General features: G+C 65.4%; 1 protein-coding gene across 6 annotated transcripts in view; it reads left to right on the top strand.

Annotated features, from left to right (window-relative positions):
* Positions 1-7,352: 7,352 nt before the first annotated feature.
* The window catches only part of COL7A1 (collagen type VII alpha 1 chain), a 32,852-nt gene continuing 12,608 nt past the window's right edge, over positions 7,353-27,596 (top strand). For all 6 annotated transcript variants that reach the window (XR_010606788.1, XM_065642376.1, XM_065642375.1 and 3 more), the window contains exons 1-73: positions 7,353-7,412; positions 8,385-8,475; positions 8,580-8,760; positions 8,838-8,997; positions 9,088-9,181; positions 9,262-9,420; positions 9,633-9,796; positions 9,894-10,023; positions 10,100-10,222; positions 11,028-11,183; positions 11,878-11,997; positions 12,307-12,453; positions 12,624-12,740; positions 12,815-12,964; positions 13,560-13,688; positions 13,763-13,909; positions 14,069-14,194; positions 14,267-14,407; positions 14,490-14,615; positions 14,689-14,835; positions 14,910-15,038; positions 15,134-15,280; positions 15,657-15,776; positions 15,863-16,009; positions 16,090-16,226; positions 16,740-16,866; positions 16,945-17,088; positions 17,162-17,310; positions 17,417-17,464; positions 18,052-18,078; positions 18,195-18,239; positions 18,404-18,496; positions 18,749-18,820; positions 19,214-19,249; positions 19,326-19,379; positions 19,597-19,665; positions 19,757-19,870; positions 20,448-20,474; positions 20,621-20,674; positions 20,786-20,848; positions 20,977-21,036; positions 21,253-21,288; positions 21,414-21,458; positions 21,650-21,685; positions 21,806-21,850; positions 21,955-21,990; positions 22,071-22,097; positions 22,198-22,230; positions 22,421-22,492; positions 22,592-22,651; positions 22,761-22,796; positions 22,983-23,063; positions 23,195-23,230; positions 23,302-23,346; positions 23,437-23,508; positions 23,652-23,696; positions 23,795-23,821; positions 23,902-23,943; positions 24,656-24,736; positions 24,888-24,923; positions 25,023-25,058; positions 25,144-25,224; positions 25,357-25,392; positions 25,590-25,661; positions 25,810-25,854; positions 26,058-26,093; positions 26,227-26,262; positions 26,345-26,440; positions 26,588-26,623; positions 26,788-26,823; positions 27,002-27,049; positions 27,157-27,192; positions 27,361-27,492. Coding sequence is in view for 5 of the 6 variants with exons in the window: in XM_065642376.1 (XP_065498448.1) it covers positions 8,391-8,475; positions 8,580-8,760; positions 8,838-8,997; positions 9,088-9,181; positions 9,262-9,420; positions 9,633-9,796; positions 9,894-10,023; positions 10,100-10,222; positions 11,028-11,183; positions 11,878-11,997; positions 12,307-12,453; positions 12,624-12,740; positions 12,815-12,964; positions 13,560-13,688; positions 13,763-13,909; positions 14,069-14,194; positions 14,267-14,407; positions 14,490-14,615; positions 14,689-14,835; positions 14,910-15,038; positions 15,134-15,280; positions 15,657-15,776; positions 15,863-16,009; positions 16,090-16,226; positions 16,740-16,866; positions 16,945-17,088; positions 17,162-17,310; positions 17,417-17,464; positions 18,052-18,078; positions 18,195-18,239; positions 18,404-18,496; positions 18,749-18,820; positions 19,214-19,249; positions 19,326-19,379; positions 19,597-19,665; positions 19,757-19,870; positions 20,448-20,474; positions 20,621-20,674; positions 20,786-20,848; positions 20,977-21,036; positions 21,253-21,288; positions 21,414-21,458; positions 21,650-21,685; positions 21,806-21,850; positions 21,955-21,990; positions 22,071-22,097; positions 22,198-22,230; positions 22,421-22,492; positions 22,592-22,651; positions 22,761-22,796; positions 22,983-23,063; positions 23,195-23,230; positions 23,302-23,346; positions 23,437-23,508; positions 23,652-23,696; positions 23,795-23,821; positions 23,902-23,943; positions 24,656-24,736; positions 24,888-24,923; positions 25,023-25,058; positions 25,144-25,224; positions 25,357-25,392; positions 25,590-25,661; positions 25,810-25,854; positions 26,058-26,093; positions 26,227-26,262; positions 26,345-26,440; positions 26,588-26,623; positions 26,788-26,823; positions 27,002-27,049; positions 27,157-27,192; positions 27,361-27,492 (6,081 nt within the window). In the remaining variant the exon portion in view is untranslated. The remainder of the gene's footprint in view (positions 7,413-8,384; positions 8,476-8,579; positions 8,761-8,837; positions 8,998-9,087; positions 9,182-9,261; positions 9,421-9,632; positions 9,797-9,893; positions 10,024-10,099; positions 10,223-11,027; positions 11,184-11,877; positions 11,998-12,306; positions 12,454-12,623; positions 12,741-12,814; positions 12,965-13,559; positions 13,689-13,762; positions 13,910-14,068; positions 14,195-14,266; positions 14,408-14,489; positions 14,616-14,688; positions 14,836-14,909; positions 15,039-15,133; positions 15,281-15,656; positions 15,777-15,862; positions 16,010-16,089; positions 16,227-16,739; positions 16,867-16,944; positions 17,089-17,161; positions 17,311-17,416; positions 17,465-18,051; positions 18,079-18,194; positions 18,240-18,403; positions 18,497-18,748; positions 18,821-19,213; positions 19,250-19,325; positions 19,380-19,596; positions 19,666-19,756; positions 19,871-20,447; positions 20,475-20,620; positions 20,675-20,785; positions 20,849-20,976; positions 21,037-21,252; positions 21,289-21,413; positions 21,459-21,649; positions 21,686-21,805; positions 21,851-21,954; positions 21,991-22,070; positions 22,098-22,197; positions 22,231-22,420; positions 22,493-22,591; positions 22,652-22,760; positions 22,797-22,982; positions 23,064-23,194; positions 23,231-23,301; positions 23,347-23,436; positions 23,509-23,651; positions 23,697-23,794; positions 23,822-23,901; positions 23,944-24,655; positions 24,737-24,887; positions 24,924-25,022; positions 25,059-25,143; positions 25,225-25,356; positions 25,393-25,589; positions 25,662-25,809; positions 25,855-26,057; positions 26,094-26,226; positions 26,263-26,344; positions 26,441-26,587; positions 26,624-26,787; positions 26,824-27,001; positions 27,050-27,156; positions 27,193-27,360; positions 27,493-27,596) is intronic.

Here is a 27,596-nt window from a genome sequence, read left to right as displayed (position 1 = left end):
GGGCTGGAGCCTCTCGTGTCCTCCGCTCACCGAGGATGCCCTGGTGTGCACAGGGGCTTCCAGGGAGAGGCGGCAGGTTGAATGCGCTCCAGCCCTGGTTCTGGGCTTCACGTGGCGATTCTGCATTTATTTCCACCCTTTCCCCCCTCCAGCGCAGCTGCTGCGAGGCCGGAGGTCCCCGCTGCCCCCGGCTGCTCTCTGCTGTGGCTTCCCCTGCTTTGTTTACAGCTGTTCCAGATGTGCAGCGCTTGGCAGGAGCCCCTATGACATGGGAACATGAGCATCTCCTGTTTCTGCCTCGCACGCACGGCGGTGACTCACAGGTGACCTTGCCCTGGCTTTCCCGAGGACAGAGGGGTCCCCGGCTGGTGACTCCCAAATTTGATGGGGGGCCAGAGACAGGACCCTGCGTTCCTCCCTTCTCAGGGAGGGTGCAGAGGTGATGCGGACGTGTTTTCTGCAAAGAGCTGCGTGCCCCTTGTCCTTGTTCCTCTGGAGATGTGCACACTGAGCCCCCGCGCTCTGCGGGACCCTCAGCGGGGCTGCTCAGCCCCCCGGAGCTCTGCAGCATCCTGCAGACGTCCTCGCGTGAGATGTCCGCGGCCACCCATCCCGTGCCACCCCGTCTGCCCGATGGAGAGATGAAGTCATCCCGGGGGGGGGTCTGGGGCGGGCGGGAGGAGTTCCCATGGTGACAGACAGCGATTCACCCGACGGGGCAGGGTGGGTGCTTCATCCTTTTTATTCTTTTCTTCTGGAGTCGGGCAGCCGGCCAAAGAGCTGAAGGAGCGATGGCACAGCCTCGCGGGGGAGAGCACGAGGACAAGTCTGGTCTCGCAAACTGCACAAACCCCTCCGGAGCGCGGTCCCCCCCGCACCCCCGTGCTGCCCCACGGGTAGGAATGATCCCAGCCCCTCCTGCAGCCTCGGTCCCCTGGGCACCGGCTCCCCTCGGCTTCCTCGCCACCCCCAGCAGCCTGATGGCCAAACCTTTATCATCCTTCCCATGGACTGTGGCTGCTGCGTGGAACACTCAGGGCAGCATCCTACAGCTGCTGGAGATCCCGCAGATTTTTAGCAGCAGGGCCTGTTACAACAGGATAAGGAGTGACAGTTTTAAACTAAAGGAGGGAGATTCAGGCCGGACATGAGGAAGAAATTGTTGCCCCTGAGGGTGGTGAGAGCCTGTCCCAGGTTGGCCAGAGAGGTGGTGGCTGAACCATCCCTGGAGACATCCCAGGCCAGGCTGGACGGGGCTCTGAGCAACCTGAGCTGGTGCAGATGTCCCTGCTCATGGCAGGGGGGCACTGGGGGAGCTGGGGAGGGCCCTTCAACCCAAACTGTTCTATGAGTCTATGTTTCAGCGCGGGTAGCTGGTGTACCCCAGTATGTGCCCCTTTCCCTGGCCCTGCCTGTCCCGGCTGCGCCTGGGTGCGAGCTGTGCCGTCCCCTCCCCGGCGGAGCACAGACCCGCGGCTGCGGGCGATGCTCCCACAGCTCCAGCAGATGCCCCTTGCGCAAGGAGCAGCCAAGCCCCGTGAGGAGCGGGACGGGGGCTCTTTCATGAGCCCTGCCAGAAATTTATACGGAGCCTGCAGGTAGTTTTTTAGGGGGTGTTGGTGCAGATTGTGAAACACTTTAATAAAGGCGGAGAGGAAGTGTTGAGCAACTGCCCGTCCTCCCAGCAGCCTGAGCTGCATCCCAGATGCCAAAGTAGGGCAGTGAGAGCGGGATCGGCCGAACGGGGAGCGAGGAAGGGGCAGCTGCGCAAACTGCTGCTGTGCAGCTGGGGAGCGGGTCCCTGTCCCCGTTCTCTGGTGAGCACGGGCCGGGCGCTGCTCTGCCCGCGCTGCCGGCGCCTCTGCCCGTGATGCAGCAGCAGGAGGGCTTGTGCACAAGCCATTAGTGACTCGTTATTTCCATCTCTTGGGATGGCTCCCATGGCCGGGTTAGCCCCCAGCTGGCCCCGTGGCCCTGGGGAGCCACCATTTCCCAGCCCTGGGAGGAGAAAAGCTCAGTGTGGGGCAGCAGAGCAGCCCCTGTGCGCAGGGAGGGTGGCCCCGGGTGCCTTGTCCCCCTGCACCGGCTGCTCTGGGGTTGGAGGAGGAGGGACGGGGCAGCCGCAGCTCCCCGGTGTTGGTTCCCTCTGATGGGTGCAGGGGTGCTGCGGGGTTTTGGAGCTGGTGGGCAGCTTGTCCCTGCATGTGACAAGGGCTGTGGTGCTGCCGGCAAGTGCCCCGGCTCCGCGGGGTTGGGCTCAGTGTCCTGGGCCCCTGCAGATGCCCCTGGGTCAGTCCAATTCGAAGCAGAGAGCAGCAGGACCATCCTGCCCACGGTGCTGGTGAGTGCTCCTGCGAGGTCCCCGGGAGCAGTGCTGGGCTCCTGCGTGTCCCCCCGGTTCCCTGAAGCCGCAGCATTCCTCCCGCCCTGCCCCTGGCAGCCGGGTTTGGTGCAGAGCAGCAGGTGCTGCATGAGGGCAGGAGAAGCCCCTGGCCCCGTGGCAGCCCCCCCAGCACCCCATGTCCCTGCAACAGCTTCCCGGAGGGATGCTGGTGGCAGCTCAAGGCAGCCAGAGCCGTGGCATGTTGGTGTTCACAGGTAAGATGATCTTGCCTCCCCCAGCACTGCAAGGAAGCCCCGGTGACCTGGCCTTGCCCTGAGCGGCTCTCCCAGGGGACACGGCAGTAGGAATGCCACCTTTCACCTCTGCATCCACTGCCAGCCATGCTGGTCCCCGGGGACCCTCGCGGGGCTGGGCGGCACCCATGGGTGCAGGCGCTGGGTGCAGGCGGGCACGGGCTGGCTCAGCCACCCGGCGTGTCTCATCACGCTCCGTTCACCGCGGCCCCAGCCCACACATGCCCTGAGCGCATGTGTGCCGTGAGCTGTCGGCACTTGCTCGGCTTTTCCTTCATCTTCTCCTTCCTGCCGCCATCGGAGAGGAATCGGCTCCCTCTGCTCTGCCAGCCCTGGCTCTCACACCCCGATGGGTCCCTGGGTGCATCCCGAGCCCCGGGCACTGCCTGTCTCTGCCTGCAAACCCTGGAGTGCCTCAGTCCACGGTGTCCCCGGGGCAGGGAATTTGTCTGCCCTTGTGAAGAGACAGGAGTTTCCCTTCCATGGTAGCATGTGCTGGGAGATCTCTGGGACGTGCACCCTGCAGCGCTGTCAGCACGGGGAAAGGCAGTGCTGGCCTCATGAAAAGGTGCTGGGGGAGCTTTGCTGCACCTCATCCCTGCCTTTCCACCCTCTCCCACATCCCCATCCTCAGGGCTAAGCCAGGCTTATTGTACAGAGCCTTGTCCCTGCTGTGGGTGGGAGCTGCAGGGCTGGGAGCAGCCTGTGCCTCAAGGAGTTAAGAAACCAGATTCCTGCAGGATGAGCCAGGCTGCACGGGTGGTCACTGTGCACTGTGCAGCCTGTCACCTCCAGGGACACTTCAGCCCCTGTGTCCCCACCAGCCACCCCAGCTGTGATGCAGCCCCTCTGGGCATCCCCAGCGTCGTCAGAAGCCCAGCCACAGGATGCAGCTAATGAAGGTTGCTTGTTAACTAGGGACTCTCAAGCCCCATGCAGTGCTGCTGGCTCCTCATCCCGCTGCCATTGTCCCCACTGTCGCCCTCCCTTTCTGGCACGCTGGCCCCATGCCGTTGCAAAGTGCCGCTGGCCTTTGGCACAGCCCTGACAGGGCCAGGCTGTCCCCTCCCTCGCTGTCCCCAGGGCCAGCCTGGCCTCCATGGTCGGGCTGACCAAGGCTGCCTGACTCGGCCAAGGGGAGGTGACATCCCCGCGGTGTCACCGTTCCCTCCCTGAGCCCTGTCTGTGGACGGCAGGGCCTGGCCACAACCCAGCGCAGCTTCGTGAGATGCTGGTGCGTGGCCATGCCGGCAGCAGCCTCCAGACACAACAGTTTACGGGCAGGAAAATCTTCTCATCCCTCCACATTGGCTGTGGGGGGAGCCGAGGCACACACCCCCCCGTGGGGAGCCCTGGTGGGGGGCACAGCAGGCTCAGCCCGACCCCAAGCCTGGCTGCAGCGGGACCACTTGTCTCCATCATCCTTCACCACCGGAGCCTCCCCGCTGCTGCTCCTGCCCCCACTGTGCTCCTTGCAGCTGGGAACATAGAATCACAGAGTCATTTTGGTTGGAAGAAACCCTCAAGATCATTGAGTCCAACCGTTAACCCAACCCTGGCACTAACCCATGGCCCTGAGAACCTCATATCTGTGTCTGTTTGACCCCTCCAGGGATGGTGACTCCATCACTGCCCTGGGCATCCACCTTGCTTTGGTCATTCCCAGAGCTGCTGGGCTGAGAGGGCAGCTCACCGGTCACAGTTTCACCCTGACATGGCGTTTTTCTTCCTTTTCCTGCAGGGACGTGGCTTTGGGCAGCAGCAGGATGGGGGGTGCTGGCAGATGTCCCTTTCAGCATGGAAGAGCTGGGGATCTGCTGCCCGTTCTCCTTGCGAGGCACAGCTGGAGGGCTGGCACAGCTGGAGGGCTGGCACAGCTGGAGGGCTGGCACAGCTGAATCCCACCCCAGAGGCCCAGGGCAGGTCACCAGCAGGTAAGGGGTGACCAGTCCTCTGCCCTGGGCTTGCTAGGGAGCCCTGGGGGGTGACATGGTGGTGTCTGAGGTCAGGCCATGAGGATGACGCCGGCCCTCCAGCGCTCTCCCTGAGCAGGCTGGTGACAGTGACAGGGCTCTGGGTGCTGTGGCAGGGAGCCAACAGCGGTTGGTGCTGGGTGACATTCCTGGAGTGTGTCCCAGCTGGCCCCCCCGGCAGGCAAGGTTCCCCCTCCGGCCAGCTCCTCCTCCTCTCGCCCACCCTGCTGCCAGCCCCCTGCTGCTCCCCTCCACCCAAAAACCCCCAAATTTGGGAGCTCCCTTCCAGCAGCCCTGGAGCTGCCCTGTGCCTCTGCAAGCTTTGATCAGTGTTAGTGGAGAGGAGTCACCGTGATTTGAGGCCAGGCCAGATGGGAGATGGGGAACCCCGAGCCGGGCTGTGGAAATAAGGACTGGTGGCCTGGCTGCCGGCCCGCCAGGCTTGGGAAAGGGCCGAGGGATTTTTGGTCTGTTCCCGGAGGGACGGGCGTGCAGCGGCGCAGGGCGGCTGCGTGAGTCACTCGCACCTGGTACTCTCCCTGCGCCGAGCAGCACCATCCCGCGCCCGGGGCCGCGGATTCCTTCCCCAGCCCTGGTATGCAGTCGGGGGGGCAGCTGGGAAACACCACGGAAGGGGAGGTGTTCTGTTTTGGGGACCCAAACCCAGAGTTTATGGTGGGACTCGATGATCTTGAGGGTCTCTTCCAACCAAAGTGGTTTTATGGTTCTATGACCCAGCATCCCTGTGTGCCCGCCTCCTGTGCCAGCACCAAGGGGATGCTGCTGGCGAGATGGTCCAGATGCTCCTGAGCTGCCAGGGTGGGGAGCGGAGTTTGGGGACACCCCCACACCGGTGCTTGCCGTGTTCCTGCGGGCTGGGGCAGCAGACAGAGCCCTCTGCACAGCTGCAAAGCATCTCTGCCCGCTGCCTCTGCCTGCGCTGCCCACCGGGCACTGCTCCCTTAGCCAGGGCAAGCCCCGGCCGCCCGTGCCCTGCTGCCGGCACTGCGCCGTGGGGCTGCTCCACCAGCTCCGGGCCCAGGGCCAGCTGCAGAGCCCTTGGCAGACCCTTCTGCTCTCTCTGTTTAACGAAGCCCCTCGTCTAATTAGGGCAGGCCGCCCTGCCTTCATTAAGCAAGAGCTCTGGCGGGAGGAGGGTCTGAGGACAGTCCTGACCTGGGGATGCTGGACCCATGGCCAGACCCACATTGCCAGGGTGAGCAGGGGGAAACTCGTGGTCACGGTGAACTTTGGAGCCAGCTGGCCAGGTTTGGGGGCCAGGGCTGGGGCCCAACGAGAGGAAGGCTAATGAAGAGGAGGGGATGCACTGCTTGCTGCGCCTTTAAGAAGAGTGGGGGCATCACCGCTCCTCCCCTGTTTGGGAACAGTGTGTGCCTGGGAAAGTTGCCTGCAGCCAGCCCTGGAGCATCTTTGCTCGGTGGCAGGTGGCCCTGCCCTGGGCCCCCAGCTGTGAGGTGGCCCTGGGCCCCGGGGACCCCCCCATCGCTCCTGTCACTACCCGCAGGAAGATGCCCCCGGACCTGCCCACTGCGCCACCAGGAACCGCAGAGGAGCCCCAGGGTGGACGGCCAGGAGGGCACAGGTACGCGGGATGCTGGGGACTGGGGGATGCGGGTGATAAAGGGGACAGAGATGAGATGCCACATGCTGGGGCCATGAGCCGGGTCAGCCCTAGGTAAGCACAGGCACCAGCGGGGAGGGTAGGGGTGCAGTGTGATCCCATGGGGTGCACTGGGGCACATGGGCACCCTGAGGGTTAGTTGGCCAAAAAGGAGCCCCAGGGGACAGTCCCACCAGCTGCTGGGTGGGCAGGGAGTGAGACCAGGGCAGTGCAGGGTCTATGTCCACGTTGCTGGGCATCGTCTCCCTTTTGCCTCCTCCCACCAATCTCAGTCACACCGCTAGTGGATTTCCAGTGCTTTTCTCCAGCTGTGGAGTGGGTCTTGGCCACCAGTCTGCTCTGGCAGCGGCTGAGAGGTGGTGTCTGGAGCAGGGTGGGAGGACACCAGTCCCCGTACTTCAGCTGTGGGTGCTCTGGTCCCATGTGATGGGTCCTATGAGCTGTGGGTGCAGAAAAGGTGCTGGTGGAGGCCTGGCTATCCCACAGCCCCGTGGGAGCTGCGCTGAGGGGGGCAGCCCTGCACCATCATCCTTTCCAGGGCTGGTGCTCAGAGCCAGGCTCTAACCTGGATGGGCCAGGGACCTGGGTCCCCGTGGCAGCTCTGCCCAGGCCCAGGCAGTGACCTGAGGACTCCTTCCCCTGGGATGGATGGATGGATGGATGGATGGATGGATGGATGGATGGATGGATGGAGGTGTGTGGCTGGCTCCTGGCTGGCAGGTCCCAGAGCTGCTCACCACATTCCCGGGACATGGAGGATGGAGATGCTGAAGGGAAAAGTGTCCTGAGCCTCCCTGGGGCCTGCTGAGCCCCACATCGAGCCCACAGAAACCCTTCCCGGGGAACCAACCCCCCTCCGCCCCAACCCCATCCCGGAGCCCTCCAGCCTCCCCCGGGATGCAGCCGACGGGAGAGCCAGAGGTGGCACTTTGCGCGGGGGGGGAACAGCCCGAAAAGTCGCTTTCCTCCTCTCCCCGGGGTGGGAAAAGCTCTTTTTTAGGGGGCGGGCTCCCGCTCCCCCCCCGCCCCGGCACCGCGCTCCGGGCCGCCCTCAATAAAGGGGCGGGAGCGCCGGGGGCCGCTCCGCGCCGGCACCGCCTGCGCCCAGCCCGGCTCGGCACGGCACGGAGCGGCACGGAGCGGCCCCGCGGGGGCGGCGGGTGAGTGCTGCGGCGGGGGGGCTGTGCCGGGGGTCCCGCTGCCGGGGCTGCGGGGCAGGAGCGGGAGTTCCCCCGCGGGCACCGCTGGACATTCGCCCTCCCACGCCGCCGCGGCTGCCGGGCTCGTCCCGCCCGGGTTTCGTACCCCCCCGGGGTTCAGCCGGGCCGGGACCCGGCGTGGCCATCACAGCGGTGTCGGGCCGTGTGCCTCCCCCTGCAACTGTGTGCGTGGGAAGCGGTGGGATGTGGGGGGGCTGGCGGGCAGGGCTCATCCACCCCGGCTCCCCGCCCGCCCTAGAGCACCCCACTTTTGCCACCGGGGTGGCGGGGAGCCCCTGCGGGCAGGGGGAGCGGTGGGCAGGAGGAGCTGGGGTGCGGGCAGGCAGGCAGGAGGCAGCGGGCAGGGCTTGTGCAGGCAGAGCCCGCGCACACCCCGCAGCTGGCGCTCCAGCCTCCCCCCGGCCGGGACACGGCTCCCCGGGGTGTCGGGCAGCGAGCGGGGCTGCGGGCCAGGCCTGGTCAGGCTGAACGGGGAGCGCTGGAGCGGGGCCAGGTACTGGCTGGCGTGGGACACGCACAAGACCGTGCCCTCCTGCACCCGGCACCGTCACCAGCCTGCGCCGTGCCATGGGACAGCTGCCGGCACGGCTCCCACCTGGCAGGACGCAGGCCACCCGCTGCCCACCCGGTGCTTTTTGGTGACCTGGCGTGCCAGGCAGGCACTGGGTGCTGCTGGCTGTGTCTCTGGGACATGAGGCAACGCGGCCGGGCGCAGCCCCGCTGCCTCCCTGCCCCGCTGTGGGTGCCAGCAGCGGTGCCCGGGGAGGCACTGGCACTTTTCCCTCCCGAGGTGATCAGGCATCTGGGCACAGCGTGGTGCTGGGATCCTCCTGGGCCCTGCTGCTCTGTCACCGCTGTCCCCAGAGGTGTGGGGCTGCTGTGAGGTGGCAGTGGCAGCGTCCTCTCCTGCAGGCTCCCATGATGAGCAGCCAACTCCTGCTCCTCGCCGTGCTCCCCACACTCCTGGGGCCCCCAGCCGCTGCGGCGCAGAAGAGGAATCAAGGTGGGTGCTGAGCACCGGGTGGCTGTGGCAGGGGGGCCAGAGGAGCCCAGCACCACCGTGCCATGGTGCCAGTCCGTGCCCTGAGTGCTGTCACTGCCTCACAGGGGTGTGCGAGGACGTGCTGGAGGCCGACATCGCCTTCCTGGTGGACGGCTCATCCAGCATTGGAAGGAACAACTTTCGCGCTATCCGCACCTTCATGGACGACCTAGTGGGGCCCTTCGTGCAGGTGGTGGGTGAGAAGGCGGTGCGCTTTGCCGTGGCGCAGTACAGCGACGAGCCACGGTGAGCCCCGGGGAGGGGCCGTGTGGGGCAGTGGGACGGCGGGGCCGGGGGGTGACACATCCACCCGTGCCCCTCAGGGTGGAGTTCCCCTTCTCCCAGCACACCGACGGCATGAGCGTCAGGAGGGCCATCCAGCAGCTGAGCTACAAAGGCGGCAACACGCGGACTGGTGCCGGCTTCCGCTACGTTGCTGACAACTTCTTTGGCCCCACGCAGCTTCGGCCTGGGGTCCCCCAGGTATGTTCAGGGTCGTGGCCTTGGGGACACCCAGATGGGTGATGCAGTGTGTCACAGGCTGGGTCTTATGGCTTGTGCCTGGCCCTGCAGGTCTGCATCCTCATCACGGATGGCAAGTCCCAGGATGATGCTGAGGGACCAGCAGCAAAGCTGAAGAACCAGGGCGTCAAGGTCTTTGCCGTGGGTGAGCAAGGCTTTGGCACTGGGTGGGGGGTATCCCACCGGGGTCCCTGCCTCCTCACTCATCATCTCCATCCTTGCTAGGGGTCAAGAACGCTGACCACAAGGAGCTGGTGCGCGTGGCCTCGACGCCCACCGAAGCCTTCTTCTTCTACGTCGGTGACTTCAAGCTGCTGGGGACGCTGGTGCCACTGATGACACGTAGGGTGTGCACAAGCGTCGGGGGAACCCTGCGCCTCCCAGGTATGAGCACCCACCTTCCTCCCTGCGGGGTATGGGTCCCAGTGGTGCTGGGTGCCGGGCTGTGCTCCTGTGGGTGCACGCTCAGCACCCATCCTCCCCAAAACACCCTCCTGGTCATCCTGTTCTGCTGGGCACATGGCTGTGCCACCCTGGCAAGCTCTCCCTGCCACCCCACACACCCCGGAGCTGATGAACTCTGTGCTCCCTGGCAGATGGGCTGAGCCACGCCGGCCCCTCCAACCTGGAGATCCTGGAGCGGGGCCTCGACCAGCTGCGGATCCGCTGGACGGCGGCCAGCGGCCCCGTCACCAGCTACCGGGTGCAGCATGTGCCGCTGACAGGGCTGGGGCAGCCGGTCGTGGCAGAGAGGCAGGAGGTGAGCGCGCCCACCTGCCTGCTCCGACTTCCCAGGGGCTCTGACCACCCATTGCATGGCCTGGGAATGGCAGGGGGGTGACACTGTCCCTGCCCAGGTGAGCCTGGGGCCACGGGAAACCAGCGCTGTGCTGCGGGGGCTGCGCGCAGGGACGGAGTACATGGTCACTGTCACCGCCCAGTACGCCAACAGCATCGGCGAGTCGGTATCCAGCCGAGCGCGCACCCGTGAGTGTCTGCGCCCATGGGGATGGGGACACAGGGGCAGGCGCTGGGTGCCCACCCTGGCTCCCTGTGTCCCCAGAGAGCCATGCCGGCTCCGTGCTGGATTTCCGTGTGGTGGAGACTGGACCAACCTTCCTGCGTCTGGCCTGGCAGCCCGGCCCTGAGCCCCCCCAGGGCTACAGCCTCAGCTACGCCGTACAAGGTGAGGGGACAGTCCCTGCGAGGGGACAGTCCCTGCGATGGGACAGTCCTGCCTGCTTCTGCAGAGCCCCGTGGGCTGGGCAGGACATGAGGACATGGCAGGGAGTTGCACGGTGGGGGGCACGCACGGGAGGGCTGCATGCATGGGGTGGTGCAGGAGGTGCATGCATGGGGTGATGCAGGAGCTGCATGCACGGGGAGTGCATGCATGGGGTGATGCAGGAGCTGCATGCACGGGGAGTGCATGCATGGGGTGATGCAGGAGCTGCATGCACGGGGAGTGCATGCATGGGGTGATGCAGGGGGTGCATCCTGAGAGCAGCGCAGGTGTGTGCACGCCTGCCTTCACCACAGCAACTGGTGCTCGTGCGCAGGCTGTGGGGCACGGGTGTGCACACAGAGGCGTAGAGCTGGCGTGTGTGTTCTTGTACCTGGAGGCTTCGGTGTGCAGGGCTTGAAGTGTGCACGTGGGTGTGTGCAACGGCTGGGGAGCCCCACATGTGCCCCTACCCGGGGCTGTGAGCGCAGGCGTGTGCGTGCCCCCGCAGTCGCTGCACGTGGGGAGCGGGTGGCAGACCTCCCGTCCCAGCTGGGCGCTGGGCTGGAGCCACGCACCTGGCAGCCCCTCCCTGGCCCTGGGTGCTCCCATGGGTGCCCCTGCTCTGGCTGCCATCCCAGCCTCTCCCAGCACTCCCCACCCCTGGCACTGCCTGGTGTCCCTGGGGCAGAGTGCCCTCCCACGGCACCCCTTCCCTGCTGGGCTGGGGGTGTGCTGTGACCCCCTGATCCCACCTGCACCCCTCCAGGAGCAGCCCAGGAGGAGGAGAAGAGCCTGGGGGCCAGCACACAGTCGGCCACGCTCACCAACCTGCGCCCCGACACCGAGTACGTGGTGACGCTCCGACCCCGCCACGCGCCGCCCGCTGTCCCCGCCGTCCCCGCCACCCTCACCGCCCGGACACGTAAGCACCGCGCCTGGCCCAGGGCTCAGCCAGGGACAGGGGTGAGTTCCCAGCATGGGGACAACCCTGCAGTCACTGTGCCCCTGTGAGCTGCCTGGGGGGGAGCTGGGACCAGGCTGTAGGTGAGCACAGCTGCGAGGTGATGCTCTGAGCCCCAAAATGTGCTCCCGGGGGATGCAGCACTCTGTGCCCCGGAGCTCCTTCCCAGCCTTCTGGGAATGTTTCCACTGGAGCTTTCCTCACGTGACGTAAGAATGTCGACTGAAAAAATGCAAGTTTGTTGGGGTTTTTTTTTAATAAGTTTAAGCCCTGCACTCTTTAAGAGGAAAGTAATGGTTTCCGCCAGGGAGGAGGGTGGTGGAAAGCATCGCCAGGCTGGAGCAGGATGGGGGCCCCAGGGCAACATCTTTGCAAGCCTCGAATTTTGGCAAACCAATTCCTTCAGCTGCCCCAGGCAGAATTAACCCACAGAAGGTATTTAAGGCATTAAGAGGAAGGTGTTCAGGCTCCGGTTTGCTGGAACCGGGGTGCTTTGAAGGAGCCGCCCGGGCTGTGCTCGGTGACCTCGTAGCAGGGTTCAGTGGCACCCGGGGGCGCAGGGGCTTCCACCCAGCGGGTCTATAAGCAGAGGTGGTTCCCGCTGCCCCCTGCCCTGCTTCCACAGGGGGGACAAGACAGACATCTGTCCCCACAGGGCGCCTGGTGGGCGTGCAGCACTTGGCCGTCCACAACGTCTCTGCACAGAGCTTGCTGCTGGCCTGGCAGCCCGTCAGCAGTGCCACTGGCTACCGGCTCTCCTGGGCCACCCTCACAGGTAAGTGCCCACTTCAAAGTTTATCACAGAATCACAGGATGGTTTGGGTTGGAAAGGACCTGCCAAGCTCCCCTAGTCCCACCCCTGCCACGAGCAGGGACATCTGCACCAGCTCAGGTTGCTCAGAGCCCCGTCCAGCCTGGCCTGGGATGTCTCCAGGGATGGTTCAGCCACCACCTCTCTGGCCAACCTGGGCCAGTATTTTACCTTGTGTCCCTTCTGGTGGCCCTAGGGAAGAGGGGACAGGAGGAGTGGTGGTGGCATCCACCTTCCAGACCCCGCAAGGGATGACTGTGGTGGCTCTCGCAGGGCAGGACAGGCACAGAGTGGACCTGGATGCCAGGCGGACATCGCATGCACTGGGGGGGCTGCAGCCCAACACCGACTATGTGGTGACAGTGGCCCCGCTCTTTGGGCAGCTGGAGGGGCCCACAGCCACCGTGAGGCAGAGGACAGGTGAGTGGTGGGTACTTGGTGGCTCTGCCACAGGCTGGGGTGGGGACCGGTCCCCATGGCCACACACCACGGTGATGCTCCTCACCCCGCCGTGTGCAGGGGACGCTGTGGGTGGGTGACCAGTGGCAAAGCAGCACGGGGCAGCCTGGCCCACAGGGTTCCTCTTGCAGAGGCGAGTGCAGAGCAGATGCTGCAAACCAACATCCTGGGCCCCACGTCCATCCAGGTGCTCTGGACAGGTGCCCATGATGCCCGTGGCTACCGTCTGGAGTGGAAGAGAGCCACAGGTGGGCTCGGTACTCCCAGTCCCCTCACAAATCCTTCGTGCCAGCTGCCGGCAGTGACCCTCCCCTCCCCGCAGGACCAGAGCCCCCCAGGACAGTGTCGCTCCCCAGCAGCACCAACACCTACCAGCTGATGGGGCTGCAGCCGGGTACCGAGTACCGCATCACCCTCTACACGCTCTACGATGGCAGGGAGGTGGCCACCCCTGTCACCACCTTCCAGACAGGTGAGAGACCACCACGGGTCCCCTGGGTTCTCCCCAACTCTCCCAAGCTGCCATGAAGAGAGGCTGAGGGACCTGGGGGGTTCAGCTGGAGAACAGGAGCTGAGGGGAGACCTTCTGATCTCTGACCTGCCTGAAAGGAGCCTGGAGCCAGGGGGGGGTCGGGCTCTGCTCCCCAGGAACAAGCGCCAGGACCAGAGGAAACGGCCTCAAGTTGCACCAGGGGAGGTTGAGGTTGGATGTGGGGAACAATTTCTTCCCCAAAGGGCTGTGGGGCATTGGAACAGGCTGCCCAGGGCAGTGCTGGAGTCCCCATCCCTGGAGGGGTTGGACAGACGGACATGAGGTTCTCAGGGACATGGGGCAGTGCCGGGGGTGGGATATGGTTGGACTCGATCCTCTGAGGGTCTTTTCCAACCAGAATGGTTCTATGATTCTAAGCTGTTGAGACGGAGGGATGTCCCATGTGGCATTGCTCAGGCTGGGGATGCCCGTGTCTGTGAGACCCCTTGCTCTCCAGTCCCAGCTTGGGGTGAGGACAGGGGCTGTGCCATCGAGGCTGTGTGGTCTGACCATGTGTCACCATGTCCCTTTGCAGGCGTGGAGGTGTCCGTGGGCCCTGTGTCGGACCTGCGGCTCACGGAGGAGGCGGGCAGGCGGGTGCGGCTGGGCTGGACCGGCGTCCCCGGTGCCACCGAGTACAAAGTCGTGGTGCGCAACACCCAGGGTGAGGCTGCGGGCAGGGACGCGGGTGGCATCCGGAGGACCCCAACCCGGTGCTGAGGGTCCCTCTCCCGGCAGACGGCACAGAGAGGACGAGGCGCGTCCCGGGCAGCCAGACGGGGCTGGAGCTGGGTGACCTCCGGGAGGGTGTCACCTACCTGGCACGTGTCTCGGCGCTGGCAGGCGGCCGGGAGGGCAGTGCTGCCACAGTCACCATCCGCCTCAGTAAGTCGCTGTCCGGGTTTGGCATCAGGAGTCCCAGTGTTGTGTTGTCCTCCCCCCTGGAATGTATTTTGTGCCCCTACAAGCCCTCGGGGCACCAGGGCAGCCGTGGGCCCCTCTGGGCACCCTGAGGTGACGCCCTGGTGCCATGGGGTGCTGCAGAGTACCCGGCGGTGGGCAGCATCTCAGAGCTGCGAGTGACGGAGGCCGGTCCCAGCCAGCTGCGGGTCACCTGGCGAGGGCTGCCGGGCGCCGGGGGCTACCGGCTGACGTGGCGAGGCAGCGATGGTGAGTGTGGGGGCCGCAGGATGCCGCGGTGGTGGTGCCGGAGCCCTTTCCCAGCCCAGCTGTCTCTCCTAGGTCTGGAGCAATCCCGCGTCGTCCCCGCTGACCCCACAGCCTTCACCATCGAGGGGCTGCGTGCTGGCGTCTACACCGTCGGTGTCTCAGCCATCGCGGATGGCCGTGAGGGCAGCCCCGTCACCACCACAGCGCGGATAGGTGAGGTGTCCCCTCACCCGCTGGTCCCAGATGGTGCCACTTGCCCCGGACCTGGGTGACAGTGCTCCTCTTGGTGTCACAGTGCCTGAGCAGGTGGGGACAGTGTCCCAGCTGGAGGTGCAGGCATCCAGGAGCAATGTTGCCCGTGTCACCTGGGTCGGCGTGCCGGGAGCCACTGCCTACCGCGTGGTGTGGAGCCGCAGGGACGGTACCGTGGGATGGGGATGGGGAGGGGTTGTGGGGACAGCGGGGCAGGCAGGTGATGCTGTGGTCCTTGGCAGGGGGCCCGGAGAGCAGTCGGCGGGTTCCTGGCCACACCAGCTCCTTCGACATCCCTGACCTGGAGGGTGGCGTCACCTACACCGTGAAGGTGACAGCGCTCATCGGCAACCGGGAGGGCAACCCCGTCTCCATCGTCGTCACCACCCGTGAGTGCTGGGGTGGGGTGCAGCACCTTGGGGTGGCAATGGGCACCACTAATGCCTGTCCGTCTGCCCTGCAGCGGGGGTAGCCCCAGTGTCCCCTGTCAGTGGCTTCCAGGTGACAGAGGCCTCGGATCATCGCCTGCTCCTGGCCTGGGTGCCAGTGGCCGGCAGCTCCGGGTACCGCCTGCTCTGGCGCCTGGCTGAGGGTGAGCATGGTCGGTCGGCACCCCAGCACCCTGCCATTCCCCCTGCACCCCGCCATCACCCCTGCACCCCCTCACCCCTTTCTCCCCACGGGCAGGGGGGCCCCTGCGCAGCCAGCAGCTCCCGGCCACCGCCAGCTCCTATGACCTGGGAGGGCTGGAGCCCGGCCAGCGCTACCACATCAGCATCACCAGCCTGGCCGGTGGCCGGGAGAGCGAGCCGGCCACTGTCACCGCTGTCACTGGTAAGGGGCTGTGTGGGGCCAAGAGGACATCGGACCCCTGGCACAGGGCTAGAGCCCAGAGGGGGGCACCCGGGGACTGGGCAGGAAGCACCTGGGGATGGGCTGTCCCAGCCTCGGGTTGGGGCTGTCGGGCATTGGAACAGGCTGCCCAGGGCAGTGGTGGGGTCACCATCCCTGGAGGGGTTGAACAGATGAGAGATGAGGTTCTCAGGGACATCGGGCAGTGCCAGGGGTGGGTTAATGGTTGGACTCAGTGACCTTGAGGATCTCTTCCAACCAAAATGAATCTATAGTGGAAGGTAACAGGTGTGGGGCCAGGAGTGGGTGGGGGCTGCCCCATGGGGCCTGGACACTCTTTCTTCCTCCTCCGTGGCAGCTGCCCCTGGCCCCGTCACCAACCTGCAGGTGACGGATGTGCGGAGAGACTCGGTGACCCTCACCTGGACCCCCATCCCTGGTGCCTCCAGCTACATCCTCTCCTGGACCCCCCCGGCAGGTGAGGCAGGGGCACAGCCCTGGGGTGGGGGGCAGTGTCCCCGTGGGGGCTCAGTGACCCCCCTGACTCTGTCCCCTGGGTGGCAGCTGGTGGGGAGACGGGCCGGACGCTTCCCGGCGCTGCCAGCTCCCAGCAGGTCACCGGGCTGCGCCTGGGCCAGCGCTACGCCTTCACGCTGCGCCCGCTCCTGGGGACCACGCCGGGCGCCGAGACCTCCGTCAGCGAGCGCACGGGTACGGCAAGGCCACACGGGGGGACAGGCTGCGACTGTCCCTGCTCTGCTGGTGGCTTCACCCCTTCCCCGTATCCACAGTCTGCAGGGACGCTCGCGGTGACATCGTCTTCCTGGTGCATGGCACCCGTGACAGCTCCCCCAGCGCTGACGCCACCCGCACCCTCCTCTCCAACACCGTGTCTGCCTTGGGGCGCCTGGGCCCCGAGGGCACCCAGGTAGGTGCTGCTGTGGCGGTGGGGGTCTGGGGGCTGCGGGCGGACAGTGGTGCCCACCATAGAGCTACAAAGATGCTGAGGGGTCTGGAGCATCTTTCTTATAAGGAGAGACTGAGAGAGCTGGGGCTGTTCAGCCTGGAGAAGAGAAACTGAGAGGGATCTTATTTATGCTGATAAATATCTCAGGGGTGGGTGTCAAGAGGATGGACCAGAGTCCTCAGTGGTGCCGAATGATGAGGCGGAGGGCGAGGGGAAATGGGCATAGGCTGAAGCATAGGAGGTTCCATCTGAATATGAGGAGAAACTACTTTGGGGGTGCCAGAGCCCTGGACCAGGCTGCCCAGGGAGGTTGTGGAGTCTCTTTCTCTGGAGATGTTCAAACCCACCTGGACGTGATCCTGTGTGATCTGCTCTGGTGACCCTGTGTTAGCGGGTGTTTGGACTGGATGATCTCCAGAGGTCCCTTCCAACCCCAACCATCCTGTGTTTCTGTGTCCCCTTGCACCCTGGCAGGTGGCTCTGGCCACGTACAGCTACCGCAGCCTGCCCTGGCTGCTCCTCAACCGTTCCAGCGACCTGCCCGCCGTGCTGGAGCGGATCCGCACCGTGCGCTACGAGGAGCCCAGCGGCAACGCCATCGGTGAGGGGCTGCGCGGGGAGCCGGGGCAGCGGCTGGGGGGACCCCATGGTCATCCCCCTCCTCCTTCTCCCTCCCCAGGTGCTGCCATCACCTTCGCCAGGACCTACCTGCTGAGTCCAGGCGCGGGGCGCCGGCCCAGCGTGCCAGCTGTGCTGGTGGTCCTGGCTGACGGCCCCTCCGGGGATGATGCCATTGCGGCGGCCAGGGACATCAAGGCTGGGGGTGAGGATGCCTTGGGCGTCCCAGGAGGGCGTGTGGGGAGTTCCACAGGGTGCTGAGGGTGCTCTCGGCTCAGGGGTCCGGGTGCTGGCGGTGGGTTTGGAGGGGGCGGACCGGGAGCAGCTCCGGCGCATGGTGACTGGCGAGGACCCGCGGTACATCTATGGCGGTGGCAGTGCCGAGGGAGAGCTCACTGATGATCTCTGCACCATCATCTCCACCCGGGTAAGGGGACGGGGACTCGGGAGCTGGGGAGAGGGAGCAGCCCTGCGGTGGCCAGGGTCTTCTCCTCCTACCCTCAGGTTCACATGGGCTTCCCTTGTCTTGCCAGCCGGAGCTGGAGCCGAAGCCAAAGCCCTGCACCATGCAGTGCCCCAAGGTGAGCGTCCCCATGCCATGCTGTGCCACAGGGGCTCAGCATTGCTTGAGTTGTGTTGTGCGAGGGCTGAAGGGCAACGGAGCTGGGGAAGGGGCTGGAGCACAAGTGTGATGGGAGCGGCTGAGGGAGCTGGGGGTTCAGCTGGAGAACAGGAGCTGAGGGGAGACCTTCTGATCTCTGAACTGCCCGAAAGGAGCTTGGAGCCAGGGGGGGTCGGGCTCTGCTCCCCAGGAACAAGCGCCAGGATGAGAGGAAATAACCTCAAGTTGCGCCAGGGGAGGTTGAGGTTGGATCTGGGGAACAATTTCTTCCCCAAAGGGCTGTGGGGCATTGGAACAGGCTGCCCAGGGCAGCGGTGGAGTCACCATCCCTGGAGGGCTTGGACAGATGCAGAGATGAGGTTCTCAGGTACATGGGGCAGTGCCAGGGGTGGGTTAACAGTTGGACTCGATGATCTTGAGGATCTTTTTCAATCAAAATGATTCTCTGATTGATCAGGGCCCCCCCAGCTTGCCAAGGGCAGCAGCACAGTGGGGAATTGAGCAGGGGGGCACAGCCCCTAACCCCTTCCCTCTGTCCCCTTGCAGGGCGAGAAGGGGGACCGTGGTGAGGTGGTGAGTGTTTGGGTGTCCCCCCCACAAGCTGGTGGCTCTCAGGGAGGGCTGCGTCCCCTCGACCCCTGCTGATGCCAGCCTACGGGTGATGCTCAGCTCTGCCTTTGTCTCTGCAGGGACCACAGGGACGTGTGGGGCAGCCAGGCCCCCCCGGCGAGCCGGTAATGTCCTGATGGGAGGGCTGGGGGAGTCAGATCCTTGTCCCCTTGTCCTGCTGCCAGGTGGCTGTGGGGCAGGGACCTGTCCAGCCCTTGTTGCAGGGCGGATGGGGAACATGCATTGGCCACAACCCGCCACCAGCCTGTCCCCTCTGCTGTCCCTCCAGGGCCGCCATGGGCTACCTGGCCCCCCGGGACCTGCGGGGCCACGGGGGCTGCCAGGAGAAAGTGTTGGGCAGCTGGGAAAGAAGGGGGATAGGGTGAGTACCCCCAGTCACTGCACCCACACAGTGCAGGATTCCTGGGCACAGGGACATTGCCACACAGGGACTTCTTGCTGCTCCTTGTCCCTCTCTCCTCCTCACCCAGGCTGGATGGAGGATCCCCTGGGGAAACCGCAGTCCAGCCTGTGCTGTTCTCTGGACCCCCAGAATCAGCTCTCCTGGAGCACTGCGGGGTCTGGCAGTGCCGGGGTGCAACAGGTGCTGGCACGATGCTCCTCTCTCCCTCAGGGATTCCCCGGAGCCGATGGAACACCTGGAAGCCCCGGACGCCCTGGGAATCCTGGATCCCCTGGCCAGCCGGTGAGTGAGGGTGTCCCCCTGGGTTTGCTGCTGCATGGGTGGGCTCTTCCCATCGCCTGCCTGCCCTGCCTGCTCCCTCAGCCAGACTCTGCCTGCCCCTGCTTTGTGCCGGGGGGTCCTCCATAGCTGGCAGGGTCACTGCTGTCCCCTTGGTGTGTGTCCCAGGCCAAGTGTACTGGGCAGGGACTGTCTAGCCCTGCCTTGGCTGGCGCTCCCATCCCCATCCTCACCCCCATCCTCACCCCCATCCTCACCCCCATCCTCACCCCCATCCTCACCCCCATCCTCACCCCCATCCTCACCCCCATCCTCATCCCCATCCTCATCCCACCCCATCCCCACTCCCCTGCCTGGCTGGGACACACATTCACCTCCTGACCTGTTGTTTTTTAGGGCACCCAGGGTGCCCCTGGCCCCCGAGGTGATCCTGTGAGTATGGCCCCCTCCCTCACCAGCTCCACTCCTCTCTCTGCGCCCTCCCCTCATTCACCTCTTTCCTTTCCAGGGGCCACGGGGGCCGACGGGGCTTTCTGGCCCGAAGGGGGAGAAGGGTGAGCCGGTAGGTAACGGGCACAGGGCTGCCTGGGGGGTCCCTGGGAAGCAGGGGAGACCCTGGTGGGCACATCTCGGCCCCAGGCACCTCCTGGCGCTCAGTGTCTGGGTGACCTCGGGGTCATCCCATCTCCCTGCCAAGTCTCACAGTGACACTGTGGCCCCTGTCCTGTGGTGGGGACACAACATGGAGACACTGATTTTTCCTCCTTATCATCATTCAGGGAGAGCCCAGGGTGATCGTGGATGGAGGACAGGGGCTGCCGGGTCGGAAAGGGGAGCCAGGCACACCGGTAGGTGTGGGGGTGGTGGTGCCAAGGGGTCCCTGACAGCACCCCCAGCCCGTGCTGTCCCCCCAGCTAATGGAGCATCTCTGTCACCCAGGGTAGCCCTGGGCCCCCTGGCAGCTCCGGTCCTCGGGGACCCTTTGGTGATCCAGGGCCCCCTGGTCCGCTGGGACCTATGGGGCCACCAGGACCTCCGGGAGAGTTTGTGAAGGTATGTCCCTCTGGGTGCTGCATGGGGACAGCTGGGGGGATGTATGGACAGACAGATGGGAGGATAGGACAAGGGGTCATGGTTTTAAACTAAAGGAAGGGAGATTCAGGCTGGACATGAGGAAGAAATTGTTGGCCCTGAGGGTGGTGAGAGCCTGGCCCAGGTTGGCCAGAGAGGTGGTGGCTGAACCATCCCTGGAGACATCCCAGGCCAGGCTGGACGGGGCTCTGAGCAACCTGAGCTGGTGCAGATGTCCCTGCTCATGGCAGGGGGGGCACTGGGGAGCTGGGAAGGTCCCTTGCAACTCAAACTGTTCCATGATTCTATGATTCTATGACAGCCAGCACTCCTCCTGGTCCCTCTCATGGGCTGTGCTCCCCCCAGCTGTGCCAGCCCCAGCTGTACCCACATGCACATTCATGTGCGTGAGCTGGTGCTGGGCAGGGTGCAAGGAGGCACATCCGTGTGCCCTGATGCCACTGACAGTGGGCTGTACCCAGCATGTTCCTCCTCCCCATTCAAGAGGTCATGGAAAGACCCCAACCCTGCCCTCACCTGGTTTTTTTTGCCCTTGCAGGGGGAGAAGGGTGACCGAGGGGAGAGGGTGAGTTGCTCTACATTTCCTTGCATCCCCTGCCCTCCTGGACGGAGGTCCCGTGGGTGCCCGAGGGCACTGCAGCCCCCTCGAGGGTGCTGGACAGGACTGAGCCCCCTGGGGCCATCACACAGAGGTGACCCCTGTCTCTGCAGGGCCCCCCCGGACTTGTGGATGGGGCAGCGCCGCGAGGGGACCCCGGCGCCCCGGTGAGTCTGGGGATGGGAAGAGTGGGGACAGTAGGGGGCAGTGGGGCCGCAGCAGCCATGTGTCCCCAGGGCTGAGCTGTGTCCCCAGGGCTGAGCTGTGCTCTCTTGCAGGGTCTGCCTGGGGACCCTGGACCCCGGGGGCCTGCTGGACCCCCTGGCCTGAAGGGAGACAAGGTAAGAGGGCGGTGGGGATGCTCGGTGCTGGCGCTGGACCCCACGCTGCTCTCCAGCCATGATGTCCATCTCCATCTCATTGGCATCCCCATCTCACAGACTCAGCTGTCACCTTTCCTAATCCCCAGGGCGACAGTGAAGAAGGTTTCCCAGGGCCACCTGGCCGCCCAGGGGACCCAGGAGACCGGGTGAGTTTCTGGAGAGTTGGCAAGGTGGGCAGGAGTCGGCCTTGCCGTGGAGCTGAGCCCCAACAGCACCCGGAGGGCTCCTGCTCTGATAGTTGAAAATGTCCCTGCTCATGGCAGGGGGTTGGACTAAATGAGCTTTGAAGGTCCCTTCCAACCCAAGCTATTCTATGATTTGTGTGGCCATGCTGGAGGTGACATCTTCTCCATTCTTTGCAGGGCCCTCGGGGACCGCCGGGCGAGCAGGGCAGGAAGGTGAGTGGTGACCGAAGGGATGCTCTTGCCTTCGGTGGGGGGAAAAGGGGTCTGGGTGCTGTGTTGGGACCCACGGCATCCCCTGTGGGTCCTGCCGCCCCGACCCCATCTTTCTTCTGCACCAGGGGGACCGTGGGGCTCCAGGCGAGCTGGGAGAGACGGGCGAGAAGGTGAGACAGCACCGGAGTGGGACAGTGACGTTGGGGTTATGGTGGCTGTGCCTGGGGGTCACTGTCAGAGCCTGGTGGTCTCAGATGGGATTTGGGGCTGGGCCCCAAAGGGCTCTGGGGCAGCACGTGAGGTGGGACAGTGTGGTGTGGAGGGAGGAAGGCTGCTGACACCTTCCTCTGCTTCACTGCAGGGTGACCGTGGCATGCCGGGCCCCGAGGGCGAGAAGGTAGGTGGGCTGGGGTGGCTGTGGCCGAGTCAGAGTGATGCCAGCCCTGCCCTGGAGCAGCTGCTCTGGCATGGGGTGCGAGGATGCCCCTGACTCCTTCCTCTTCCTCCCCTCTGGCAGGGTGAGGTAGGAGCCCCGGGGCGACCAGGGCCGTCAGGCAGAGAGGTGAGTGGGGGCAGAAGTGGTGGTGCTGTGTCCTTGGGGCTGCCGTGCCCCGGTGTGTGTCCCCTGGCACTGCTAGCCCCTTGAGGTCTCTTCTCTCGCCGCAGGGAGCTCCGGGACCAGCCGGCCCCCGGGGGGAGAAGGTGAGAGCAGAAAAGAATCCCGATGGGGTAGCAGGGTGCTGCTGGGGAAGGGGCGGGCAATGACACCCATCTCTCTGTAGGGCGATCCAGGACCACCCGGCAAGCCAGTAAGTGATGCTGCCCAGCCGGTCCAGCTCTGCCTGCCCCGGGACAGGGACAGAGAGCCCTGGGCAGCACCCAGTGCTGTCACCTCTGCTTCTCCCCCAGGCTCCCAGCGTGGCCGGTGTTGGAGGAGAGAAGGTAACCCTGCCCTGGCCGTGGCCCCCGCGCTGCACCGGCACCCCCCGGGCACGGTGATGGGCTGGGGAGGGGGGTTGCACAGCCGGGGGGATGCCTGTGCTGGTCCCCAGGCCTGGCTGTCCCCAGCTGCAGTGGGGGGGCAAGGGGAGAGGTTTGCGGGGTGCTGATGGTGCCATTTCATCTGCACCAGGGTGACAGAGGCTTCCCAGGACCGGAAGGACCTCCTGGCCCCAAGGGCGATGCGGGAGATCAAGGCGCCCGTGTGAGTACTGCCTGGGGAGCGGGGGGCACACGGGGCACAGCGCAGCCCTCCAGGGCTCACGGTGCCATTGCTCTAAGCTATGTCTCTTCGTGTCTTTAGGGTCCCCCCGGTCTGAGCATCCCGGGGCCACCTGGCCCCAAAGGCGAGCAGGGTGACCGGGTGAGTCTGGGTGAGCCCCCGGGGCACCAGCTCATGGCCCCGGTCCCTCCCCCGGCACTGGGTCACCCCGCTCCCCGGTGACATGTGCTCTCCCCTCTCCAACAACCAGGGTATCGTTGGCCTCACGGGCAGGAGCGGTCCGAAGGTAATGTCATTGCAGGAGACATCACCCCTCTGTCTGTCCGTCAGGCTCTGGAGGGGCTGTCCTTCCAGACTATGCTGTGATGCTGCTCCCGGGAGTGGAGGGTGCTGTGCTGAGCCCATTCTCCCCCCAGCAGCCCCCATGTCCCCCCACACTGCCCTGACCCACTGTCCCTTTCTCCCTGCCTAGGGTGACCCTGGGGAGCCGGGGGAGAAGGGCGAGCCAGGGCGACCAGGCACCCCAGGGCTGATCGGGCTGCGTGGCAAGGAGGTAGTGTGGGGCAAGGGGGGGCTGTGGGGCACGGTGGCCCTGCGGAGGTGGCGGGGCTGGCAGGGAGCAGGGGAACACTGGTGACTTGTGCTTTTCTCCTCCTGGCCGGTGCCTGTTAACCTGTGCCGCAGGGAGAGCGTGGAGAGAAGGGTGACGAAGGCACCCCGGTAGGTGAGGACCCCCCCGGACCACTGTCCCCCTCCCCACTGCCCCCTACTCACCCCATCTCTCCCCGCAGGGTGAAGCGGGTCTGCCTGGCAAACCTGGAGACAGGGGCCCCCGGGTAAGTGCGGGGCTGGTGGGCACCCCAGGGTGGGGCGAGATGCCTTGCAGCGGGTCTTGCTAACGCACCCTCCCTCTGCCCCCCACCCAGGGCCTCCCTGGCTACCGTGGCCCCCCTGGGGAGAAGGGTGACCCAGGGGACCCAGGTCCTGAAGGCAGGAATGTGAGTATGGCTTTTTGTGCACCCACCACCCCACATGCACTGACGACTCCATGGATTCCCTTATCCCTCACCCAGCCTTACCCCAGGGGGACCCTCCACCCCATGAGTCCCCTGTCCCCTCACCCCGTCCCCTTCTCCCACAGGGCAGCCCCGGAGCGCCAGGGAGCAAGGGTGACCGCGGGGAGCCGGTGAGTGATGATGCTGCGGAGAGGACCGTCTGCCCTCACCCCGCAGCCCTGCCCTCCCCGGGGCTGTGTCAGTACCCCTTCCCTCACCCTTCTTGCAGGGTCTTCCCGGACCCCCAGGACGAACCGTAAGCTCTGCTCCCCCTCATCCCTGCCCCCGGGCTGGTGCTTGACCCCGTTTGCTCTGATAGCCCTCTCTGCCCCACAGGTTGACATGGGGCTCGGAGGAGCCGGGGAGAAGGGGGAGAAGGTAACGAGCGGGTCCCCTGGGATGCTGCTGCTGGGGGGGTGCCCTGTGCTGGCCCCCACTGGGCACTGGGATGCTGGTGCACCGAGCCCTCCCTGCCCAAAACAGCCCCCGAGAGGTGTGGGGGGCACGTGGGATCCGGGAAGCACATGGGCTGATGCTCCTGCCCAGCGCCGGGAGGAGGGTGCCCTTGTTGGGGGTCCATGTAGGGCTGGTGTCCTTGAGGGACCCAGCATGCTTGTGGCTCCCCCCGGCAGGGGTCCTCCAGCAGCACCCTGCGCTCTGGGTGTTCTGCTGTGACAAGCCAGCTCAGGTTGGGAACAGTTTTTGCCACGGGCTGTGCTTGGTGCTGGGTGGCATCGTGGTCCCCGGCCATGGTGCCTTTTCCTTGGCTCAGCTGGCTCCTGGCTCAGCAGCATTGCTCGTCCTCCACCTTTCACTGCTCCCTGGGTTGCATTTCTTCTCTGGACACTCAGGAGCTACATTGAGCCCAGCGACCTCTTTTTTTCAGCTCGTGCCTGTGCAGGGTGTTTGGAAATTGCTATATCTTTGAAATTGGGTCCATCTTTTGGAAACACCCTGTATTTTGAGACCTTTGCTATTATCCCACCCTAAACCACACAGCACAAGCAGAGGTGCTCAGCACAGACCCTGCGCAGGCATTTGCACCACTGGGTGGGCAGCACCCTCTAACCACAGTGCTCTTTCCTGGCAGGGGGACCCTGGGGACCCTGGCGAGGATGGCGCAAAGGGCGCCCGGGGTGACACCGGCTCCCCTGGGCTGCCCGGAGAGAGGGTAAGTGCCGGGTCACTGGTGTGGGAGGCGGCGGGACAACAAGATGGGTGACATTCTGCGGGAGAACCGGGGGTCCTGCTGTGCAGGGGGCAGTGGGTGGGCACCCAGGACCCCCTCATGTCCCACTCCTGAGCATGTCTCTCTCTTGCAGGGTGTGGAGGGTCCCCGTGGCCCCCCTGGCGCACGGGTGAGTGCCCCCTTCCCCATGGGGTCTGAGCGGGGGGTCTGCACCCATTCTGGCTCCCATTCGGAGGAGAAAATGCTCACTCCTCTTCCCACTCCGTAGGGTGATGCCGGGGACCGAGGCCTGCCAGGAGAGAAGGTGAGGGAACTGGGAGGGCTGGGGGGGCCCCACGGCACCCCATCTTGCCCCATGGATCCAGCCCTCCTGCTCTGCTCTCTTACAGGGAGACCGTGGCCCCCCGGGGCTGGATGGCCGCAATGGGCTGGAAGGCAAACCCGGACCCCCAGGCCCCCCTGGACTGCGGGTGAGTGTGGTCCTGGGTGGGATCCCCCCAGACACCCCCTCCCTGGACACCCTCTGCTCCTGGCTGGGGATGCTCTTGGGGGCCGGTGGTGGGGAGGGGGTGTCCCTGCCCTCACCTCCTCCTCTTCTGCAGGGGGACCCGGGGAAGCAGGGAGACCCTGGTCGGGATGTAAGTACCTCTGGAGGGGGCAGGTTTGGGTTGTGCTCCTGCTGGGGCCATCATGCTTGCAAGGGACCAATGTCCTTGGTCTGGGGGATTGTCCCCTGTCCCCAGCAGGGTGTCACTGTCCTGGTCATGCTCCCGGAGCTGGCTGGGGGAGGCGGGTGCCCTGTCGCCCTGTGCTCCCCTGTCTCCTTTCCCCACAGGGTCTGCCGGGGCTACGTGGGGACCAGGGACCTCCTGGCCCTGTGGGTCCCCTGGGACCACCTGGTGTCCCCGTAAGTGCCAGCCGCTCTGTGCCATGGGGAACCCCATGCCCAGCTCCCCTTCCCTGCACCCTGGGGCTGTGGTTGGGCATGGGCCCCCCCGGCTGCTGGTGCACTGGGGGACACAGGGCGGGTCTCTCACTGCTGCTGCTTCCTCCAGGGCAAACCCGGTGATGATGGCAAACCCGGCCCCAGCGGCAAGAACGTGAGTAGGGGGAACAGGGCTTGGATATGGGGCTCACCTTGGGGTCCCAAGGGCCAGTGACCCCAGTGCAACATAAAGGCAAGGGGGACACACAGCAAAGGGTCCCCACGCTCTGAGCCGTGTCCCTGGTGTGGACCCTGTCCCATGCGGTGCCTGTGCTGGGGAGGTTGAGCTGCATGCTGACTGACAGCCTGTGTCCCCAGGGAGAAGATGGGACACCAGGAGAGGATGGGAGAAAGGTAAGGAGCCCTGGGTGGTCCCTGCATGGTCTTCACACTCCCAGTGGCTCTTCCCTGTGCAGGTCCAGGAGCATCACTTGGGTCCCGCACATGAGGCAGCATCCCTCTAACTCCTTTCCCTCCTCTTGGTTAGGGAGACAAAGGTGATGCAGGACCCCCCGGCAGAGAGGTGAGTCCTCCCTGCAGGGCAGCGTGGTGATGGGGGTGGTGGGTACATGTCCCCGCTGGAGGTGACACTGCTCTCTTGGCAGGGGCCCAGTGGTGCCAAGGGCGAGCAGGGGGACAGAGGTGTGCCAGGCCCCCCTGGACTCCCCGGTGTCCCAGGACAGATTGGCCCCCCAGGGCAGGTGCGTAACCTTCAAGCCCATGGTGCCACCCAGCACCGGACCCTGGTGTCCAGGCTGCCATGGAGCAGGCAGGACCCCTGCCCGTGGCTCCCTCGGGGTACTGTCCCCTGTCTGTGGGTACCATTGTGTCCCCTCTGTGTGTCCCAGGGCTCACCAGGCCTCCGTGGGGTGGCTGGACCAAAGGTAGGTGTGCTCCTGTCCCAAGCCGTCCAAGGTCTGGGGGGACCCTGTGCCAGAGGGGACGGGTCCTTGGGGGGACTCCCTGTCCCCAGGGCTGGCCCCTGGCGCTGGAGTTGGCACCGGGCAGCCTTGCCCTGCCCGTCCCTGATGCCTTTGCTGTGTTTCAGGGGGACCCGGGGGAGCCTGGACTGCGAGGGGAGCCGGTGAGTGTCCAGCACCCAGCCCGGCAAGCTGTGTGCAATCCAGGGTGGTGGCAACCACAGCCTCTGCCCAGGCAGCACCCAGCAGCGTTGACTCTGAAACCTACTGAGGGCAGCATCAGCGCTGCTCGCCTCACCCACCACAGCTCTGTACATCTATGCATTCCCTCTGCAAATCTAGGGGAGACCTGGCAACCCTGGAGCACGTGGAGACCCTGGGACTGCGGTGGTGAGTATCCCACTCGACCTGCTGGGCTGGGGACAGAGAAGCCTCCAGAGCCCTGATGGTGGGAACAGGCCAACACCCACTTTGTTTTTCATGTCTTGTTTTTGCAGAACATTGAACGCAGCCTGGAAGCTCTTGGCATCAAGGTGTGTAGTCTCTGGCTGAAGGGCTGGGGGCTGTTCCTGCTGCATGGCAGCAGGAGGGGGGGCACTGGAGGTGGTGGGAGACCTGTGTGACCTGGGACATGTTGGCAGGGCTGTGGGGTGCTGCCACGGGTGGGTTCCACTGACCGGCGGCTCTTTCCTCCCTCCCAGATTTCGTCCCTGAAGGAGCTCACGGGTGCCTACGACGGGAGCTCGGACTCGTTCCTGCCGGTGTCCGAGCGGCTGCGTGGCGCCAAGGGCAGCCGGGGGGAGCCGGGAGAGAGGGGACCCCCAGGCCGAGAGGTGAGCAGAGCCGCCCTCCCTGCTGTGCCAAACGCTGCCCCGCTTGGGGGGTCACGCAGCCAGCTCAGCCCTGGGATGCTCCATGGGGGCTGACACCCCCGGCG

Source organism: Caloenas nicobarica, chromosome 11, assembly GCF_036013445.1.
Source record: "Caloenas nicobarica isolate bCalNic1 chromosome 11, bCalNic1.hap1, whole genome shotgun sequence".
Lineage (NCBI taxonomy): Eukaryota > Metazoa > Chordata > Aves > Columbiformes > Columbidae > Caloenas > Caloenas nicobarica.
Note: the sequence above shows the minus strand (reverse complement) of the source record. Positions and strands in the feature narration are given on the sequence as shown.